Raw genomic sequence first — 18,249 nt, 5'->3', positions numbered from 1 at the left:
ACTATTTTATAAACAAAACAACTGATACGTTACATGTTAAAATTGGTTACCATACCAAAATTAAAGTATCACACCTGCACAGTTGAAAAATAATAATGTAATGTAATCTAATATAGCCAAATCTATTCAGTCTTAGTTTGAAATAAACTTGTCAAATCAAACCCTAATTTATCTTAATCTAATCTAAATATAACCCAGCACAGTCTAATCCCATCTAATCCTGCTAATGTCATATAATCTCACCTAAATGGTGCTAATATATTTTAGTTTAATCTAATCTAGTGCAGTTTAGCGTGATCTTGTATTATTCTTATTTTATCTTTTCATATCTAATGTAATGTAACATAATCTGACAGACTGTCCATCCTCAACTGATCTGAGCCTCTGAAAACTTTCTCTCATATCTGATTTCTCTACAACATCAAATATTCATGACTAAGAAAATCATGTCCAGGCAGAACCCAGTCACTTCCAGTGAGAGGTTGACTGAGGCAGTGGGATTTTAGGCCTTTAAAGCACCAGAACAAGCAGATTTATAACTGGTGTGTTCTCATACAGGCTGAGAGACGTGGACACAGAGGTGGACGCGCTGGCAGACAGACGTACGGACTCATTCAGAGACAAACAAACATGCTGAGGCTATTCTGGGAGATATCCTGGGGATTTCTGTGTGTGTGTGTGTGTGTGTGTATTTACTTCATGTTCCCCATGCCATTCCATTCTGTTCCCTACGACCTCCTGCACGCACACACACACACACACACACACACACACACAACCTCTAATTATAACACTCAGGTAAACTCGAGTCAGGGAGGAAGAGAGTACTTAGCATCGCTATAGCAACGGTACCTCAGTGCTGGTTGCCGGGGGAGACTGTTTTGTGCCACCTCTGCTGGGAGATGGAGGGACCATGTTTTGTGTGTGTGTGTGTGTGTGTGTGAACTTTCCACCACACCTTATCAAGATGCAAACACACTGTGGGTTCACCTCAGTCACTGTGTTTATTTACTGATGTAAAATATAATTATCTTCATTGTTCTCTACCAGCTGAGATAAGATGAGCAGCACATGGTCTCATCATCACAGGTCGGAGTGTGATTGATACACTTGAACAGATGTCTGATCTAATCCAGTCCAATCTCTTCACAGCTAATCTGTCCTAACCCAGTCTCATGTAGAATAGTGTAATCTTGCCAGTTATAATTTGATCTGTTCTTGTCTCTAGTCTATCCTACTGTTGTTTTATTAATGTTAAACTCTAATCTAATTCAACCCAGTCTTCTCATGTCTAATTTACTCTATTCTAATCTACTTGAATCTATCTAAACCTAATCTAATAGTCTAGTCTTTATCTTCCCAAAGTAATCCAGTTAATTCAATTTAGACGATTGCAATCAGTCTTAATCTAATCTAATCTTTTTTAATCTACTTTAGTCTAATGTAATCTAGCCCTCTATTATTGTGTCTAATCAATGTAATGTATGTGTGTGATAATCTCTCCTAGATTTGTCTAATCATCTGAATTGGCCTAATCTATCTAATCTAGTCTCAATCTAATCTAATCTAATCTAGTCTATTGTTATTATTCTCATTTTATCTAAACCTACCCTTGTTTAATTTAGCCTGTCCTAATCTAATCTAATCTAATCTAATCTAATCTAATCTAATCTAACATAACATAACATAACATAACATAACATAACATAACATAACATAACATAACATAACATAACATAACATATTTATGATTATATTATAGATATTACCTATATTATCTCTTTATTATATATTACATTTAATCCTAATTTAGCCTAATCTATTCACAATATATTTCAGCCCAGTCTAATCTTGTCTAATTGATCTAATCTAATGTCACATAAACTATCTGATCTATCACACCCTAATCCAGTCTAATCTAATCCAGCCTGGTCTGGTCTTGTCTAATGTAATTTATTCCAGTCTGATCTAGTTTAATCTACTCTGTCATGTAACTGAATCTTAATGTGTTTCACTGGCTTCTGTCACTGACTTATGTGAATTCATTAGAAGTCTTTAGCTAAAGTGTGTTAGCATGCTAATTCAGCTCACACCTGATGAAGTAAACCTGAGATGAGATGATGTGTGAACCTTAGTTCTACTTTCAGGGTGAGACTGATCATCAAGACAGAGTCTGAACAGTCACATAATCTGACTCTCACCAACACATGTTCAATGAAAGGACACACAACGCACAACTAAACAAAGCAGCCAAAAGGAAGGAGGTCAGAGGTCACTGTTCCTGCTCCACTGGAGGAATCACAGCCCAGGACAGAGGGTTCAGGGATTCCTGGGTGAAGGTTTTGAAGTCATCTACATTAACTTAAGGTCAGTGTGGCACTCTCAGTGTTTCCATGAGACGGGCGGAGAAAATCCCTGCGGCTTTGATTCTGTTTTAATGTCTCATCAGTGACACAGCAGCTCCTGAAATAGCAGCTAAACTATCGAGGCGGGTCGCCGAGCTGTTAGCATCACAGCACAGACCGGGGCTGGCTGCGAACCAACGCTTTGATCACAGCCGAGCGGTAACTGTCTGTGTCTGTGTGTGTGTGTGTGTGTGTGTGTGTGTGTGTGTGTGTGTGTGTGTGCGGGGCACTTTGATCACCACATTTGGTCACATTAATAACAGAGTCGTCTCCAATGTGTTATCATTAGAACATCTAAACCATCCTGATTACCAAGCACTTACAAGGACACACACTCTCTCTTTCACACACACACACACACACACACACACACACACACTGATGCATGCTCAGACCAGCCAGATCCTGATAGAGTTGTTCACAGTAACCAAGAAAAATATTCATCAACATTCCTGTTGAGAGTTGCCTGTTTAAAACTGAAGCACGGAGCAGGAACCTGATCTCCGGTCGTCATGGACTCAGAGCTGAGTTTTAATGTCTTCAGCCTGTGAACTGCAGGTTATTTTAGCTCAGTTTTCACTCCCTTCAGTTTATGAAACTGTCCCTGCATGTCTCAGAAAGGCGTGAAATAAATGATCTTTTTTTTTAAGTCTCTGATGGTGTTTCAGGAAAGTTTTTAGTGGAACACTCCTTTTCCAGGGCTCAGTGTTCAGCAGACTCGTGGGCTACACATCGTTATGGAAAATGCCATGGTTCTATTTATTTCAGTGGTGAGCTTTTCATGCCACAGAGTCTACAGTAAATGTTGCTGAGGAGAGTTTCTTTAGTCTGGAGAAAAAATGTGTCAGGCACAGTTTAACTTCTCATAATGAAAAGCCAAAGGGAATAAAAGCTACTTAACCTTTTCTGGACGGCCTCAGATCTCTCTATCTGCAGCAGAACCTTTTCTACCTCGTACATCAGACGCTGAGAAGCTTCCCACACTCTCATTTGTGTTGTTTCCAGAGGAGAGTTTGTCGTCTCACAGTCTTAATGCTCCTTCAGAGACTTTCATACGTCGTATATTAGTGTTGAGTTTTAACATCCTGTGCTCTGAGAGTTTCTTAAGTGCTGGATTCAGCTGTTGTGTTTGGGAAGTTAACTTCTCTGAACTTTAGATGCTGCAGTGGTCATCTCACAGCCAGAAGTTTCTGGGTTTGACCCTCTGGCCTTAATAACGTGCAGGTTAAATGGTGACTCTAAATTGTCCCTTGGTGTGAGTGTAAATGGTTGTTTGTCTCTATAAAGCCCATTTTCCACTGGTCCTAAGATGCACTAATATTGGGCTTTTGTTGGCAATGGAAAAGGGAACAATCGGCATTCACACCCCGGTCAAAAGACTCTGCAGTAGTTGTGGGTATTCATCTGCAGCTCCAATCGGCAGCAATGTAAACACAACAGGTGAACTCTGTAATTTTCGCCCCATTTCCGTCTTTCAAAATGTTTGTGCTCTGAAAGACGGAAATGGGGCGAAAATTACAGAGTTCAGCCACAGCTAAGCTCGGGAATGAAAGAGCGAGCTGCAGCCCTGAAATAAGTTTCAAAAACACACAATCACCCGTCAAAGTGTCTCGTCTGGCAGTGTAAAAGGAGTCAATCGGGTTTACCCAGGTTTAAAAAAACTGCTTATACCTTCTAGTTTTGGTGTAAAAGAGTACATGTCAGACCTGTGATAGACCGGAAACCTGTCTAGGGTGTACCCCGTCAGCTGGGATTGGCTCCATGATAGCTGGTTGGGTCGTATATGAGGAAAAGAGTTTAACACCTTAAAGGTTTTAACGTCTCGTGATCTAAATGGTGTTTCACAGAACTTTGCACAGATTTCTTTCACTGTCAAGTCCTGTCATGTGGGTTGTCTTTTCTTTGGACCCTTCTATTGTTTTTTAATGGAGAGCTTTAACATCCTGTGGTTTGAATGCTGCTTACTTTGCCCAGTGAAGAGCCTCGCTGCTCTGCATGCGTCTGAAAAGAGCAGAGCTGCCTGACAACTGCTCGGGGCTGCTGTAAAGTCCCTGTGAAACCAGTCCTCCAGTGGCTCATTACTCAGCTATGTGTGCTGGGATGAGGAGAAGACGCCGTGTTGGCTTTGATTCAGACACTTGTTGGCGTTCCTCGAGAATAGCACAGAGTGCTAAGTCATGTTCATTTCACCAGCTGTGTCAGAAATAGAGCCTGAGGGGGCGTCGGGGACGGCGTCTCGGCGGGACCGGGAGTCCACCGTGGACTGAAGACGTGGGTTTGAGATCAGCTCTGGCTCCGTCCGTCAGTCCCACTGATGATCAATAATTCTCCCTCCAGAGACACAACAGTGAACCCCTCACTCTCTCCTCTTCTTCTCTTTGTCTTTCCAGACAGAAATATCTACTCTAAAACTTTTCTCTCTCTCTCTCTCTCTTTCTCTCTCTCTCTCTCGTCCTCTTTAAGAGCTGGGATTCCTATTTATTTTTATTTTCCATTTATTTACATGATCAAATACAAAAAGCCGAACACAAATGGCACCCGCCGCAGTGTTTACAGTTGTTATTTTAGCCCTGAAGACATTATGTAAGCGCATTTGTCAGAACATCACGGTGTAAACTCAGTAATTAAACACACTAATGGCTCCGTTTTGTTGCACAGCTGAGAGAAAAACATCATTTTACTGACTGAACTGTTGTTGCGTTTCGATGGTGATGATGCTGGATTGGCTGATGACAGCTGGATATGAATCATGTTTTATTATCTGTCAGAGTCATTTCTGTCAAACCAGTTCTGATCGGGGGGAAAAGCTCTTGAAGTGCCTCCTGATTCATTAGCTTGAAGTCTTGATAAGTTCTCACCAATCAATCATTTGCTACATTAGACAAATGAGATCACATCAGATCACAGGTCATTTTTATACTGAATATTTCAATGACTGACACTTTCAGCTTAAACCTTTTAAAGCACAAGTCACAAATTACGATGCTCCAGCTTTATGGGATGGCCTCCCCCTCACTGTCTGGTCTGTATATACAGTAATGTTGTTGTTCATCCCTGTTGGTTTTCTATATAAATTTCATTGTTGAGTTTTATGCATTTTTATGCAAAACACTTTGTATCTGCTGTGTGGATATGTGCTATATAAATAAGTATAATATTATTGTTGTTCTTAATCATGAATATTGGCAATAGCCCAGATTACAAAACACAAATTGAACTGTTTTTGGGACCAACATTTTTCTGTCCAAAAAATGAAAATGAATAAATTCTATATAAACGATAGAACTTTAATCACAGTTTTGACGCAGTAAATTTCTACACTTGAGCCAGGTCAACATTTTTCTAATTGCAGATATGATTCATATGCAAGGTTGAACGACACCAGTCTCTCCAGAGGTTAACTCTGATCATTCAGCTGTTTTCTTCCTGTCTTTCTACTTCCTGTCACTAACAGATAAATTCACTGTCAGGAGACGTCTGTCCACAGTATCGAGTGACGGACACATCGCCGCTGTCTGCTTCCTCACTCTCCCTCTGTCCATCTGTCGGAGGCTGTGGTCGCTCTGTCAGGCATGAGACTGTACTGAATAGATCACACACACACACACACACACACACACACACACACACACCATCTGCTCCCACGTGTCAACGGTGTCAACTCATTCTGTGTCAATAAAGCTACCTGTTGATAAATATTCATTTCTGTGAGGCGACTTCCTCCTTGGTCTCCAGGGCGGCGCCGTCATGTTTAATCTTTGATGCTGACTCCATAATTGGCCTCAGACTGTTTACTGACGCGTTGATACACATAACAAGGATCTCTGGAAGGTACAGGAGCCACTTTTCATTGTTTTCATTTCGTTTTGTGGTTGCTTGTGCTTCCTCTCTGCTCACCAGGATTTCGAGGTCTGCCTCACAGCGTAATCCAGTTCCTGTTCTAGGTCGGGTCCTGTGAGCTTCTCAGGATCCAGGTCATTTTCATCCAGGCGTTCAGCTGGAAACTCCACCATCTTTTCCAGATCTCCTCAGGTGGAACCAAGCATCAACAGTGAAGAGCTGAGAGCTGCAGTTCCTCTAACGACCACTAGAGTCTGGCTCCAGCAGTGAGTCAGTCCCCAGAGACTCCCATGTTCAAATGTCCAACTTTACAGCAGAAGGAAACATGTTTACAGCCTGGTACAGAAACTGTTCTGGTCTCTAGAGATCATTTCCTCCTTCATGACACCTGTACGGCTGAATTTATACAACTCACCTGTTTACATTTTATTAAGGGCTAAAGTGATGGAGAATTGAGGGCGTGGCCTCTGCGAGTGACAGGTGGGTGAGTATATATGCTCGACACAAACTACACACGCCCCACCTCTTTGACCATTTTTGGATTAGCCAGGAGGTAGGCGGAGTCAGGCACTGCCAAGATGGCAACAGTGGAGCAGCTCACTCTGAGCTTCAAAGCCGCTCTTCAGAAACCTGAGGTTCACCTCTCTGTGATGAAGGTCTCTCTCTCTCTCTCTCTCTCTCTCTCTCTCAGACTTCACAGTGCACATTGGTGAACTGTTTCTGATGGATGTCCTGCTCTGTTCTGGTCCTATGACCCACGAGGACTTGTGATTCATCACCTCCTGTGTTTTCTGTTTCACTCTGCTCAGTAGGTTCTGTCTGGGAATAACTGTTATGTGTGGGGGGTGTCAGTCTTTGCAGGTTTTGCATTAATCTAAATCTAGATAAGTAAGAACAGAGATTTGATGACAGTTATGATTTTCTGTTTCCTTGTCTGAATTGAATAATAAATCATCTTATTGTTGAAGATCAGACAGTAAATCAGATTTCCTCTTCCTGAGTGAACAGAGCTGCTCCTTCTCTCTCTCCTTTGTAATTTGTCCTCTGGTTACCCATGATTCAGCCTGTGTGTGTGTGTGTGTGTGTGTGTGTGGTGGGAGGGTTTGGTCTGTCAGCACAGATTACATACAGGGGGCGGTCATGATCAAGATGGTGGACATCATCCTGTCTGCGGGAGTTGGACGTAGGCAGGAAGAGAAGGTCAGAGTGTCGACTCCGATGTCGTTTTTCCTGCAGTCGCTTTGTTCACATGCAGACGTTTACTCAGAGTTTATTTGTGTACAGTTCAGGTGTCACTTGTCGTTTTGTGTTAGGACTTTGTGTTGCTGGGAGAAAGTCCAGGAGCCGCCTGTCCCTTCAATCCCAGCAGGCCTTTTTTCTTTGTATTTTGATTCTTGTTTCTTTAACAGCATCTCTCCTTGTTTTCCAGCCTACACCTCTGTGTCCTACTGGTGCCATGACCTAATTCTCCCCTCGGGGATCAATAAAGTTCATTTCATCCACCCAGTGTGGGTTGTTCTTATAACTGAGTGTCGTCAGTGAGCGGCTGACTTTTAATTTGATCCAGCTTATTCATCCTCCTCTGCCTTTCTGTCACCACATTATTATTAAAGCTCTTCATGTGCTCCTCAGAAACTTAAAGCTCCACATTTTACTCTTCTTCTGTGTTTTATCTGAAGTGTTGATCTCCATCAGAAGATATATTTGTGGTTTTAAGAACCAAAAACCATCTCAGTGTAGTTTTACATCTCCTCTCTCAGGCTTCTCTCTGGAGCTCTAGTAACAACAGGTCAGTCAGAAGAGAGGATCTGAGCCTCTCTTCTGATTGGCTGACTGTTTTCTGAGTGATCCAATAAAAAAGTAGCAGATTTCAGGTAAACACTCAGAGAAACCAAATCCTGCAAGGTTGAATGTTGGGTCCAGGTGGGCGGGGCTTGGGGCGGGGCTTCCCTGAGAGCAGTGGCTGCTTTGTTGCGACAGCAAAAGTACTGCAGGAATACTTGTAGTAGAAGAAGAAGTACTAGTTGTAAATCTACTTTATATCCAACACAGATCAAACTGTCCGTCTGCTTCACTAAAGTTCATTTTCCTTTAGTGCTTCAGAACTGAGGCAAAACAAAAGGACCATAAATGCTTTAGACCTGCCTGTTATCAACACACACACACACACACACACACACACACACACACACACACACACACACTTATCTCCCTGTGGACCAGCCTTTAGGTGGTGGAAGCCTCTTTTGTGTCTTTGGCTGAACATTGGACAGATGTCACATTCACAGCCTCCCAGAGAGCTCGTAACTCAAACTAAACGCACCCAGCACGCACACACACACACACACACACACACACACACACACACATGCACTCAGACAAAATCAGCCCCCATTTAGAAAAATGTTTTCGATATTGTAGTTGAGTTATTGATTAGTGCAGCTTTTAACATAATGTTTTAACCATTCATAAATGAGGAGGGGGTGCTGCTGAGAGCTTTATGGCACGTGCACACACACACACACACACACACACACACACACACACACACACACACACACAGAGTTAAAGTCAAACACACACAGACACAGTTGGAGATGCATCAACATGGCAGTTTCCAGCAGCAGCTTGCAAACACATACACAAACAGGGAGTTGGAAAAGCAGAAAAGGATGCTAAACTAATTTAATGGAACACACAGACACACACACACACACACACACACACACACACACACACATACACACACACAGAGTTGGTAGTGCATCGACATGGCTACCACCAGCAGTGAATGCTAGGCTAATGGAATGATGAATATCAGCTATATGACGCAGAGTATTCCAGGAAAATCAACCCCCTCGGCAGCTATTTCCTCGGAGTCGGGTCAAGCCATATTTCTTGCTAACTGCTCTGGTGACAGCGAGTCTTTCTGAGAGGAAGCTGGGTCAACGATGATTAAAGCCGTACCTCCACCTTCTCAATTCAATCTCGTATTTTCTTGTCACATTATGGGACAAATAAAGGTTCCAGTTGTTTTCCAGATATAATGAGAAAACAGTTGGAGTTTTTCAGTGGAAACTGAAGAAGTGAGGCTGAAACATCAGAGTTTGTCAAGGGGCGTACCAGACCTTGGTTGTCATGGTTACGACAAATTAAACGCACAGACTCTACAACCACTAGATGTCGCCGAGCAACAAAACCTAGTTACGGGTCATTATAACCTGCTGACAGGTGACAGGACAGTCTCAGTTGTGTTTTTAAGCAGTTTGAGCTTCCATCTGCTTCCGAACAGTCACAATGTAAAGATGCTGGTGTTCAGACATTTATCATCAGAGCTGTTGAGATCACCGGGCTCTCCACGTTTCTTTGACAATGACAGAAGTTTTTAACTTAATAAGGACATTTGTAACTTTCTAAATCAAATAAAATAACTACAATCACCATGTGATTATTTTCAAGGCTTCATTTGTTCAAATCGAGTCAAATCAGCCAATTCTCAGATATGTGATATTTTAGGGTCCATAAACGCACCAACACAAAAGTTTCCTAATTTTCCCAAATGCATTACCAAGCAATGGTAACAGACAGATTTGTCTAAATATTGTTTTTAATGGATTGTATATTAATTTAGTTCAGTTACACAGAAATAAACTGAGAAATAAACTGAGAATGTTTGTCTAGAAAGTAAGAAAATTATTCTAAAAATGATGCATGATTTAGAACATTTGGACTCATTTATGCCAAGCAGCTGAAAATATACATTTATAGGTTCTTGGCATAAACATGCAAAACCTGCATCATGGCTCTTTAAGGTTACCATGACAACAGAAAGGCTAAGGTCCACAAATATAGGCCGACCACATACTTGTTAAAACTGGGTATTTAAGTATCTGAAAGTATCTGGAAACAGTTTGTTTCTGTGCAGTTTGTCTCTGTTCCAACTCTCTCCTGAGCTTTGGGATGCGACCAGAAGAATGAGATCACTACAAGCAACCAAAACCTTGCTTCCTCTCCAGCATGGCTCCACGAGGAGCTGTCACTGCTCCTTTTCACGTTCAAAAGGAGCCAGTTCCAGTTGAACGGTTCAGGATCCTCGTGGACTCCTGGCTCCTCCCCATGGAGGAGCACACTACAGGTTTTATAAATCCCATCTGGCCCGGGAACGACTAGGGACACCCAGGAGGAGCTGAAGGACGTGGATGAAGAGAGGGATGTTTGCTGCTTCCAAAAATCCAGACAAAAAAACATGGACTGGAAGAATAAAGGAGACGAATACAAAGTCTGAAACATAAATATAAGATTTTGGAATAACTTCACCTCCTGTTTCCTTTTATTTGCAATTTTTAAAAACAAACTCTCCTCTCCTGCTCAGACTGAAAATATCCCGTCTCAGTGAAATAGATTTTAAACCTGTTTTATTTGGTGCATCTCCTTCCTTTTGGCTCAAGAAGAGAAATGCGCCTTGTGAAATAAATGAGATACAATTCTACTTGACTGTGTGCAGGAGGGAATATTTGTAAAGGATAGAAAAGTCTTTGAGGGTTTTGAACATGTCTTCAAACACATGCTTTTTGTATTCTGTTATTTTGCAGGAAAATATTGGCTTAAATTATTCTGTGACTGGAAAGTCTCAAATGTAAAAGCTGACGATTAAATGACAGCTGCCGACTGGGACTGAGATCCGATACTTTTAAACTCACATGAAAGCAAAGCAGATTCTGGATGATTAAACCACGTGGGACTGGTTGGATGCTGTCCTGGCGAATCAGCCTCCCTCTCAGCAGCAGACCCCCCAGGCTCCTCTAACTGCCTCGTATCACTTCCTCACAACGCACAGCCGCTTCCTCCTGGTGACCTCGTGGGTCACATGCCAACGAGCTCCTGTACCCAGAGCCCCTAATTAATGACGGCCACTGATTAGCATCCCTAATGAGGCAGCCCCCGTCGGCCCGGCTGTCACCCCGTATCGCTGTTGCGTGCTTGGCGTGTGGTTGGCATGTTGCAGGCATGTCAGCAGAACACTGACGGGGCCGAGGTGATGACGGGTCACGTGCTGGACTGCACGCACATATTTTATAGGCCACATCTTTTCCTCTCCGCACATTAACACTGCATGAAGCAAAATATTTACTGACATTGTTCGAATCATTTAGTTATGGTTGATTTTAAAGTTGTTGTCTCTTCTTTGTTCAGGCAGTTTAATTAAAGGCATTACAGCTGGACCTGGTCGTGATTGGCTCCACTCACTAAAGAATGACTGAAATCCATCCAATCAGTGAGGATCTGCTCAGCAGGTTCGCCTCGTTTGAATTGGACTTATCGTTCAGTTTATTTGCTTGGTTTCAGGTTTGAACTGAAATAGATTTATCATCATTGTGACTGTGAGTCAGAGGAAAAACAAAAGAACCACAAAACTACATGAATTTTAAACCTCGTCTCAACAAACTTTGATTATTCTGTTCACTAACTTCAGCAAAACCTGTGAACAGTCTCTGAATATACTTCTATACATATATATACAGAATTATACATTGACAGTCAGCGGGGTCAACTTTTTCTGCAGGAGCACAAATATTTACAAACAAGCTCAACATCTGGAACATCTTAACAGAGAAGAACACGACAGTCCAAGCACTTCCTGTTGGCTGATAAATCACATCAACCTGCACTCATCATCCTCAGCATCACTTTCGTGTTATTTAATCTATTTTTTTGTAAATCGCAGGGCTTTGTTCGCTCTGTAACCCCGTCCCTGAGGCGTGCGGCGTTCCCAGGCCTCACACGGGCAGATGCAGACAGAGAAAACGCACAGTGTGGCCGAGCAGATGCTGCCAGAACGCTTAGCCAAGCCAGCACAGTCTCCTGAGGCGGGCCGAGGTCATGATGCAGCAAAATGAGAAAATACCTGGAGTTAGTGCTCAGCCATTGTCAGGCACAAACTGAGCGTTTAAAGATCCACCAGTTCAGTCTGATAACATAAAGGTTTGTCTCTCGTTGTGTTGCTTTCAGCTCCTTCATTCTCAGACTCCCATCAAGTCCAGTTTGTAGTATCTCACTGTTTGTCCTCATTGAAATTATGCAGAATTAGCTTTTAGCAGCTTAGGTTTGCAGTGTACTCATGCTTATACAAACAACTGTCACTGGATCACTGTAATACTGAAGAAAAGCTAAAAACATGATGATTCTCAAGCAGGTTCTGCAGTTAAAAGGGTCGTCTTTTTTCTATGATTTCTAAGTGGCTTTGTGGACATTTTATTTTGCCATGGACATCAGAGTTAATCATATCCCCTGAAAGTGTATATCACACTGAATCTAAAAATATGTGCATAATTTATATTTATTCAGATTTGACTGAGTTATGAGTCCAAGAATGGGAGCAACTTTTGACTCAAAGTGCCACAACTTAGTGCTGAAGGTTTTTAAAAACATCTTATCTGGCTGTATGAGCTGTGTGTCGCAGCTCCAGCTGCTCACTGTGTTGGTGAGTGGACCAAACCAGTGGGTCAGACTGCAGTAACTCACTTCCTGCAGTTTTCAGATCACCAGCATCCACTTGTCTCTCTCACATCACGCACCATTGCCTCAATTTCTCTGCAACCTTTTTAAAAATCCATAAACCATTTAGCAAAAGCACAAAGAATCCACTGGTTTCAGGTTTGTTTTTTTTTTTGTCCTCCATGACAGTGAATTTAGTATCTTTGGATATTGTCACCTTAGTCCCCAGAAATCTAGGGATTACCATTTCCAGCATTTCATGGATCATATAATTAATTCAAAAAATAATCAGCAGATGTAAAGGATGGTGGTTTGTTGCAGCCCTAAATATAATATAAATATAATATAAAGGTATGATTATTAACATGTTTATATTTGCTGGGTGACAGTTGTCTTTCATTCTTAATGAGACTGAGTGGCAGCTAACGGCTAGTCTGGTTCCAGACCTCTGAATCACAGCCTACACCTCCATGTTGGTGTGGTGTTCGCTGACAACAGTTTCCCCAGGTGGAAAAACAATCGAGTCAGTGTAGGTGGGCGTAAGGGATGGGATTGGCTGCTGTGTGCAGGTGGTGTGAGTCCAGTTTCAGACATAACAGCTCTTAATTCAATATATTCCTTCCACTGACATGATGAACATTAATGCCCTGAACAACCAGTGAGAATTATGTAGATGGGACAGATGTGTTACTCAACCATGGTCAGAACAAAACAACGCCCTCCCAAACAGAACCCGCCCAACATCAGCTCTAATTCAGACTGAATCGTAAAGTGAAAACCAAAAAGCACTAATGTCCCTCTGCACTGATGTTCGCAGCTGAGACTGTGTGAGGAGGAACCTGTGATGTGACGCTACAACACAATGCCATTTTAAAAAAAACACCAGTTTCTGATTTTAAGGTGCAGAGGAGAGGTGATGCTGACCTTGGACCAAGTGTTCCCGAAGCACTGTGCTATACTTGGCTAATAAAGTGCCTGTGATTGTGTGTGTGTGTGTGTGTGTGTGTGTATTGCAGCTGGTTGTATGAGCTGCAGTGTGTCAGTGTGTATGTCAGAGTGGGTTAGCTCAGTGACCTTTGCCCCCAGGCCGAGCGAATCAGCATCATGCGTGAGCAGAGCAGCTTCAGCACAGGAAGCAAACAACACTGTGATCAACATCACTGTCATTGCTGCTCGCTCTCTCATCTCTCTCTCTCTCTCTCATCCTCCAGCAGCTCTCTTGGCTAATAACTCAGACTCGACCAGCTCTGTTGACTGTTGACTCACTGTCTCTGCAGAACGAGAGGAAATCTTCCACAGTCTCAGTCTCACTGAAACATGATCCAGACTTTAGCTTCTGACATGAAACACCTTCATGTGGAAGGTTTCATTTCCTCTTTGTCTTATTTCAATCTGTCAGTTACAACAACTCCTCCGACCTCTGACCCGACCCATACGAGCGTCTCCTGAAATAACGCCCCTTCGTCGCCATGGTTACTATAATAACTGTCGTGTCTTGGTTAGGTTCAGGAAAAGATGGTGATTTGGGTTAAAATAAGTACTTCCTCAACATTAGACGATCTTTGTTGTCATGGTTACAATAACAACAACATAAGCTGCTCCTGTCACATGGGAATCGAACACCGCTCTCCTGGGTCATATTCATCCATCCACCCCAACCTCCTCCTGACGTGGACTTTGTCGCTCTATAAACTACGTCACCGCACTTTTCCCTTTGCTCCTGTCATCATTACTACGACCACTAGATGTCGCCTAGCAACAAAACCTGACTCTGGGTCATGGTGACCTGCTGACAGACGACCTCTGACCTCAGTTGTTACAGGACAGTCTCCTCAGTTTTTGTCTCTTTGTCCTTCTCTTCTTCAGTTTCCTGACTTCTTTTCCTTTATTTTGTGTTTTTCTCTTTCTGCTCTTCTTTTTCCTGTTTCTGGATACGCCCCCTCCTCTCTCATTCAATCTTCCTATCCCTCTGTTTCTCTTTACCCTTCTCTTCCTCTTGTCTCCTCTAATACCCCTCTGTCCATCCACTTCATCTTTTTCCCTCAATCTGTATCTTCTCCTCCTTTTCTCTTTCGCCCATCCTCCTTTCTGCTTCACCTTTCCTGAACCTCCTCTCCTTCTCCTTCCTCTCCCTGTTTCATGTCAGCTAGCTCCCCATTAGCCTGCTAGCTACATCTGTATCTGTAGATAGTGTCACGTAGCGTAGCTAGCTTCAGGCTAACATCTTCCCAGAGGCTCTTATGTTTTTCACACACACAGGATCTTGTCATAGCTGTGTCAGTCAGTGTGTGTCAGCGTCCTGCTCTCAGCGCAGCCCACAGTCACCACAGATACTCGTCCCCCTGACATGTCACACAACACTGCAGAACCTGCTACCAGCAGCAGGACGCACGCAGCTTCATGGTGCTGCAGGAAGCTGCACCAGAGCTGCTGCAGTGAACCTCACACAGGTAGTTTTACATTTACATAACCTTGTTTTTTTTTTTTAACTTAGCAGGTAAATAAATGAGCCTATTACCCATCAAAAGAAACGACAAGAAAAATCTAAATCCAAAACTGAACTGGCATCGACTCGTCAGGACACATTTCTCCATCTAAACTCCTCAAAAGAAGCTTTTTTTTCTTAAAATCACATTTGCTCTTTGCTTGATCACATCCTGGGTCCTGTACCTGGACCTACTACTGCTGTAATGATGCTAAGTGACACGGTCGTCCTTTGTTGACCCTGTATCCAGACCTCCATCAGTTCACTGACAGATTCTTAAACTGGCCACATAAGACAGAACTGGACCAACTCAGCGTCAGTGACCAAGAGTTTATATGAATCCACCACTGCTCCACCTCTGGGACAAATATTTGCTCAACTAAAGACTCAACCTGCTGCTAATTTGCTTCCTGTCTCAGCGATGAGATGAAATCCAGCCTGTCTCCAGAAAAACACTGAACCTCCCTGCTACCAAACAGATGAGCAGAAGCCTGGATGCTGCAGTGGGCACCAAAGGTTATAAGTGACAAGCCGCCATGTTGGATGAGTGACAGACACACAAAGAGACAGTGATGTTTTTGCCTCTTTCCTCCTGACACAACAAAAGCTGTTCACACGCGTGTTATTTCAGCCCCGAGCCGATCTAAACCTCAGGCTACACGACGCTCACAGATATTTATCTTGAAACTGTTTCACTCCTCACACGTGCACATGTTAAACCAAGGCTGGTAGTGGGCTCTGAGCCAGTCTGGGGTCCAGCGCCGGTGGAGGGTGGTCGTGTGAAAAGCCCTGAAGACGGGTGCAGGTTCTGGTGGGGGAGACTCGTGGTCTACAAACTGACCCTGATAAGGATTTCAGTGTAGTTTCCACAGGGGTTCAAGCTCAAATCATCCTGTAAAAGGATAAACTTTCTAAACTTTCAGCTACAAAACCTGAACTGTATTATTTTATTTATTTAAAACTATAATTATATATAATAATAAATAATAATCTGTAACATTTCAAGATTAAAATGTCTAAAAACAACCAAACCTCAGTTCTATATGTTGTTGAGTTGTGTTCTTACATTATCACAAATGTTTCCATCAACTGTCAAACTGAGAAATCTGTGATTGTAGTCATGGTAACGCTCAGTTTCATTGGTCGCCAGTCAGTGATGTCATATCCTCTAAGCTCATGTGTCAGTGTCATGTTTGTCTGACAGAAGCTCAACGTTGACTTTTATCTGATTTTTAGACACATTTTTAAGATTCCCCTGTTACACCTTGGTTATTTTATATAATTCAGCTGGATGAAGGATGTTAGTCATCAAACATCTCATTTTAATCCTGATCTCGACATAAATCTGATGACTTCACTTCTCTCTAACTCCACACCCCCAGATTTTAGAGTTCCATGTGTCCTATAAATAAAATGTATTATGATTATTATTGCATGTTATTGTAAATATGTAATTTTGTGCACTTTATATAACTTGTATATTATTATATTCTTATTATTTATCTTTATTATATCTGTTATTGCAGTTTCTTTACAGCTTTCTTTTCTATGCACTGCCAATTAGCTGCTGTAACACAGTGAATTTCTCCACTGTGGGACTAATAAAGGCTTCTTTTCTTGTCTTATCTTATCTTATTATTATTATATAATTGTTGTGTCGTGTATCAAATGTCAAACAACAGTCACGTTACCCTCCTGTCAACATATTTTCCAACAACTCAGCTCATGAGTGCAACACAGTTCAGCAACCGTCACTCAGAACGCTTAAATCCTTCAACAAGCTCCACCCTCAGCCAGAGGTGGGTCCAGCAGCTCTTACATCCACCACCACCTCCACCTCCTTCACCCCCAGCCTCTGAATCTATGTTTTTCATGTGAGGAACAGACGGCATGCACTCACCCTGCGTCGCTGCTGTTCCCACAGATTAAGGCGTCCTTGGATCCCTCCACCTTGTAGAAGTTGTCTGGAAAAAAAAACAGAACAAAATTCCACCTTAGATTCAAGTTTCTAATGAGCTTCATCTCAGGAGATTCTTCCTGCACTCCCATGCTCCGCCCACACAGGTGTTTTCACTTATTGCCTGATCAGGCCCCTCCTCCCTCTCAGACTGTGGGCGAGTGCAAACTCTCTCTCTCTCCTGCAGGTTGTGAAACTTACATTTTACATCAAATCAGGAGGAAGTGAAAAAAACGAAAATACCTGTGAAAGTGTTTCAAGATGTTTATGTGAACTGTAAATAATGTTAAGCTTGGTCCTAGTTTCATACTGCTTACACATTTTAAGCAGGTGTCTGTAGAGTGTTTACATATGAAGAACAAAAAATGACATAAGTAAAAAAAATAAATTAAAAAAAACATTTTGGTGCTGAAAATGCTATTTCTGTATTTTATCTATTTATACAGTTGTAAATAGATTTATTTTTGCCTATATTGAATTTTTTCCACATTTATGAATCTATGCATTTCAAGATTTATGCATTTATGTATCTATTTCTGTATTTCTACATTTATTTATTTATTTCTGTGTCCGTATGTTAATTAGGTAGGCGGTCCTACCTCAGTCTACATTTAGAAATGTAGAAATACTGACATGAATACATGTACAATGTACGAATGTATTAACTAATTAATTAATTAATATAAAAATACAGCAATAGCATTTTTCATCCCCCAAATGTATTTATTTTGCATTTAAAATTGTTTATATCTGCATTTATTTATTTATTTATTTTTACTTAGGGCAGTTTAGTTTTTTCAGCATAAGCGCTAAAACTAAAAAACTATTCACTTTTTATTTCAAATTTTGTATCCTATTGTTTTAACATGAAATCATCAAACACACAGCAGAGATTTCATTAAAACATTGATAATCATGTGTTGTACCGAAGCAAAGGTGGTGAGAATGTAATTATATATATTGTTTATAATAGAAATCATAAACTTTCATCTTTTTTTCATTGTGTTTTTATGCATCAGTTTGATTTCTTGTGACCAGGGCACTGTATTTACATGCATGTTCAGTCC

General features: G+C 41.8%; 1 protein-coding gene across 2 annotated transcripts in view; it reads right to left on the bottom strand.

The window, feature by feature from the left end:
• LOC139624942 (sodium channel protein type 5 subunit alpha-like) overlaps positions 1-18,249 on the bottom strand; it is a 121,722-nt gene that overhangs the window by 82,910 nt on the left and 20,563 nt on the right. For both annotated transcript variants that reach the window (XM_071484380.1, XM_071484379.1), the window contains exon 5: positions 17,126-17,189. In XM_071484380.1, the coding sequence (XP_071340481.1) occupies positions 17,126-17,189 (64 nt within the window). The remainder of the gene's footprint in view (positions 1-17,125; positions 17,190-18,249) is intronic.

This window comes from Trachinotus anak, unplaced genomic scaffold (genome assembly GCF_046630095.1).
Source record: "Trachinotus anak isolate AG129_WGS33_773 ecotype Australia unplaced genomic scaffold, CSIRO_AGI_Tana_v1 ptg000009l, whole genome shotgun sequence".
In the NCBI taxonomy this organism is placed as follows: domain Eukaryota; kingdom Metazoa; phylum Chordata; class Actinopteri; order Carangiformes; family Carangidae; genus Trachinotus; species Trachinotus anak.
This window is presented reverse-complemented; position numbering and strand designations above follow the sequence as displayed.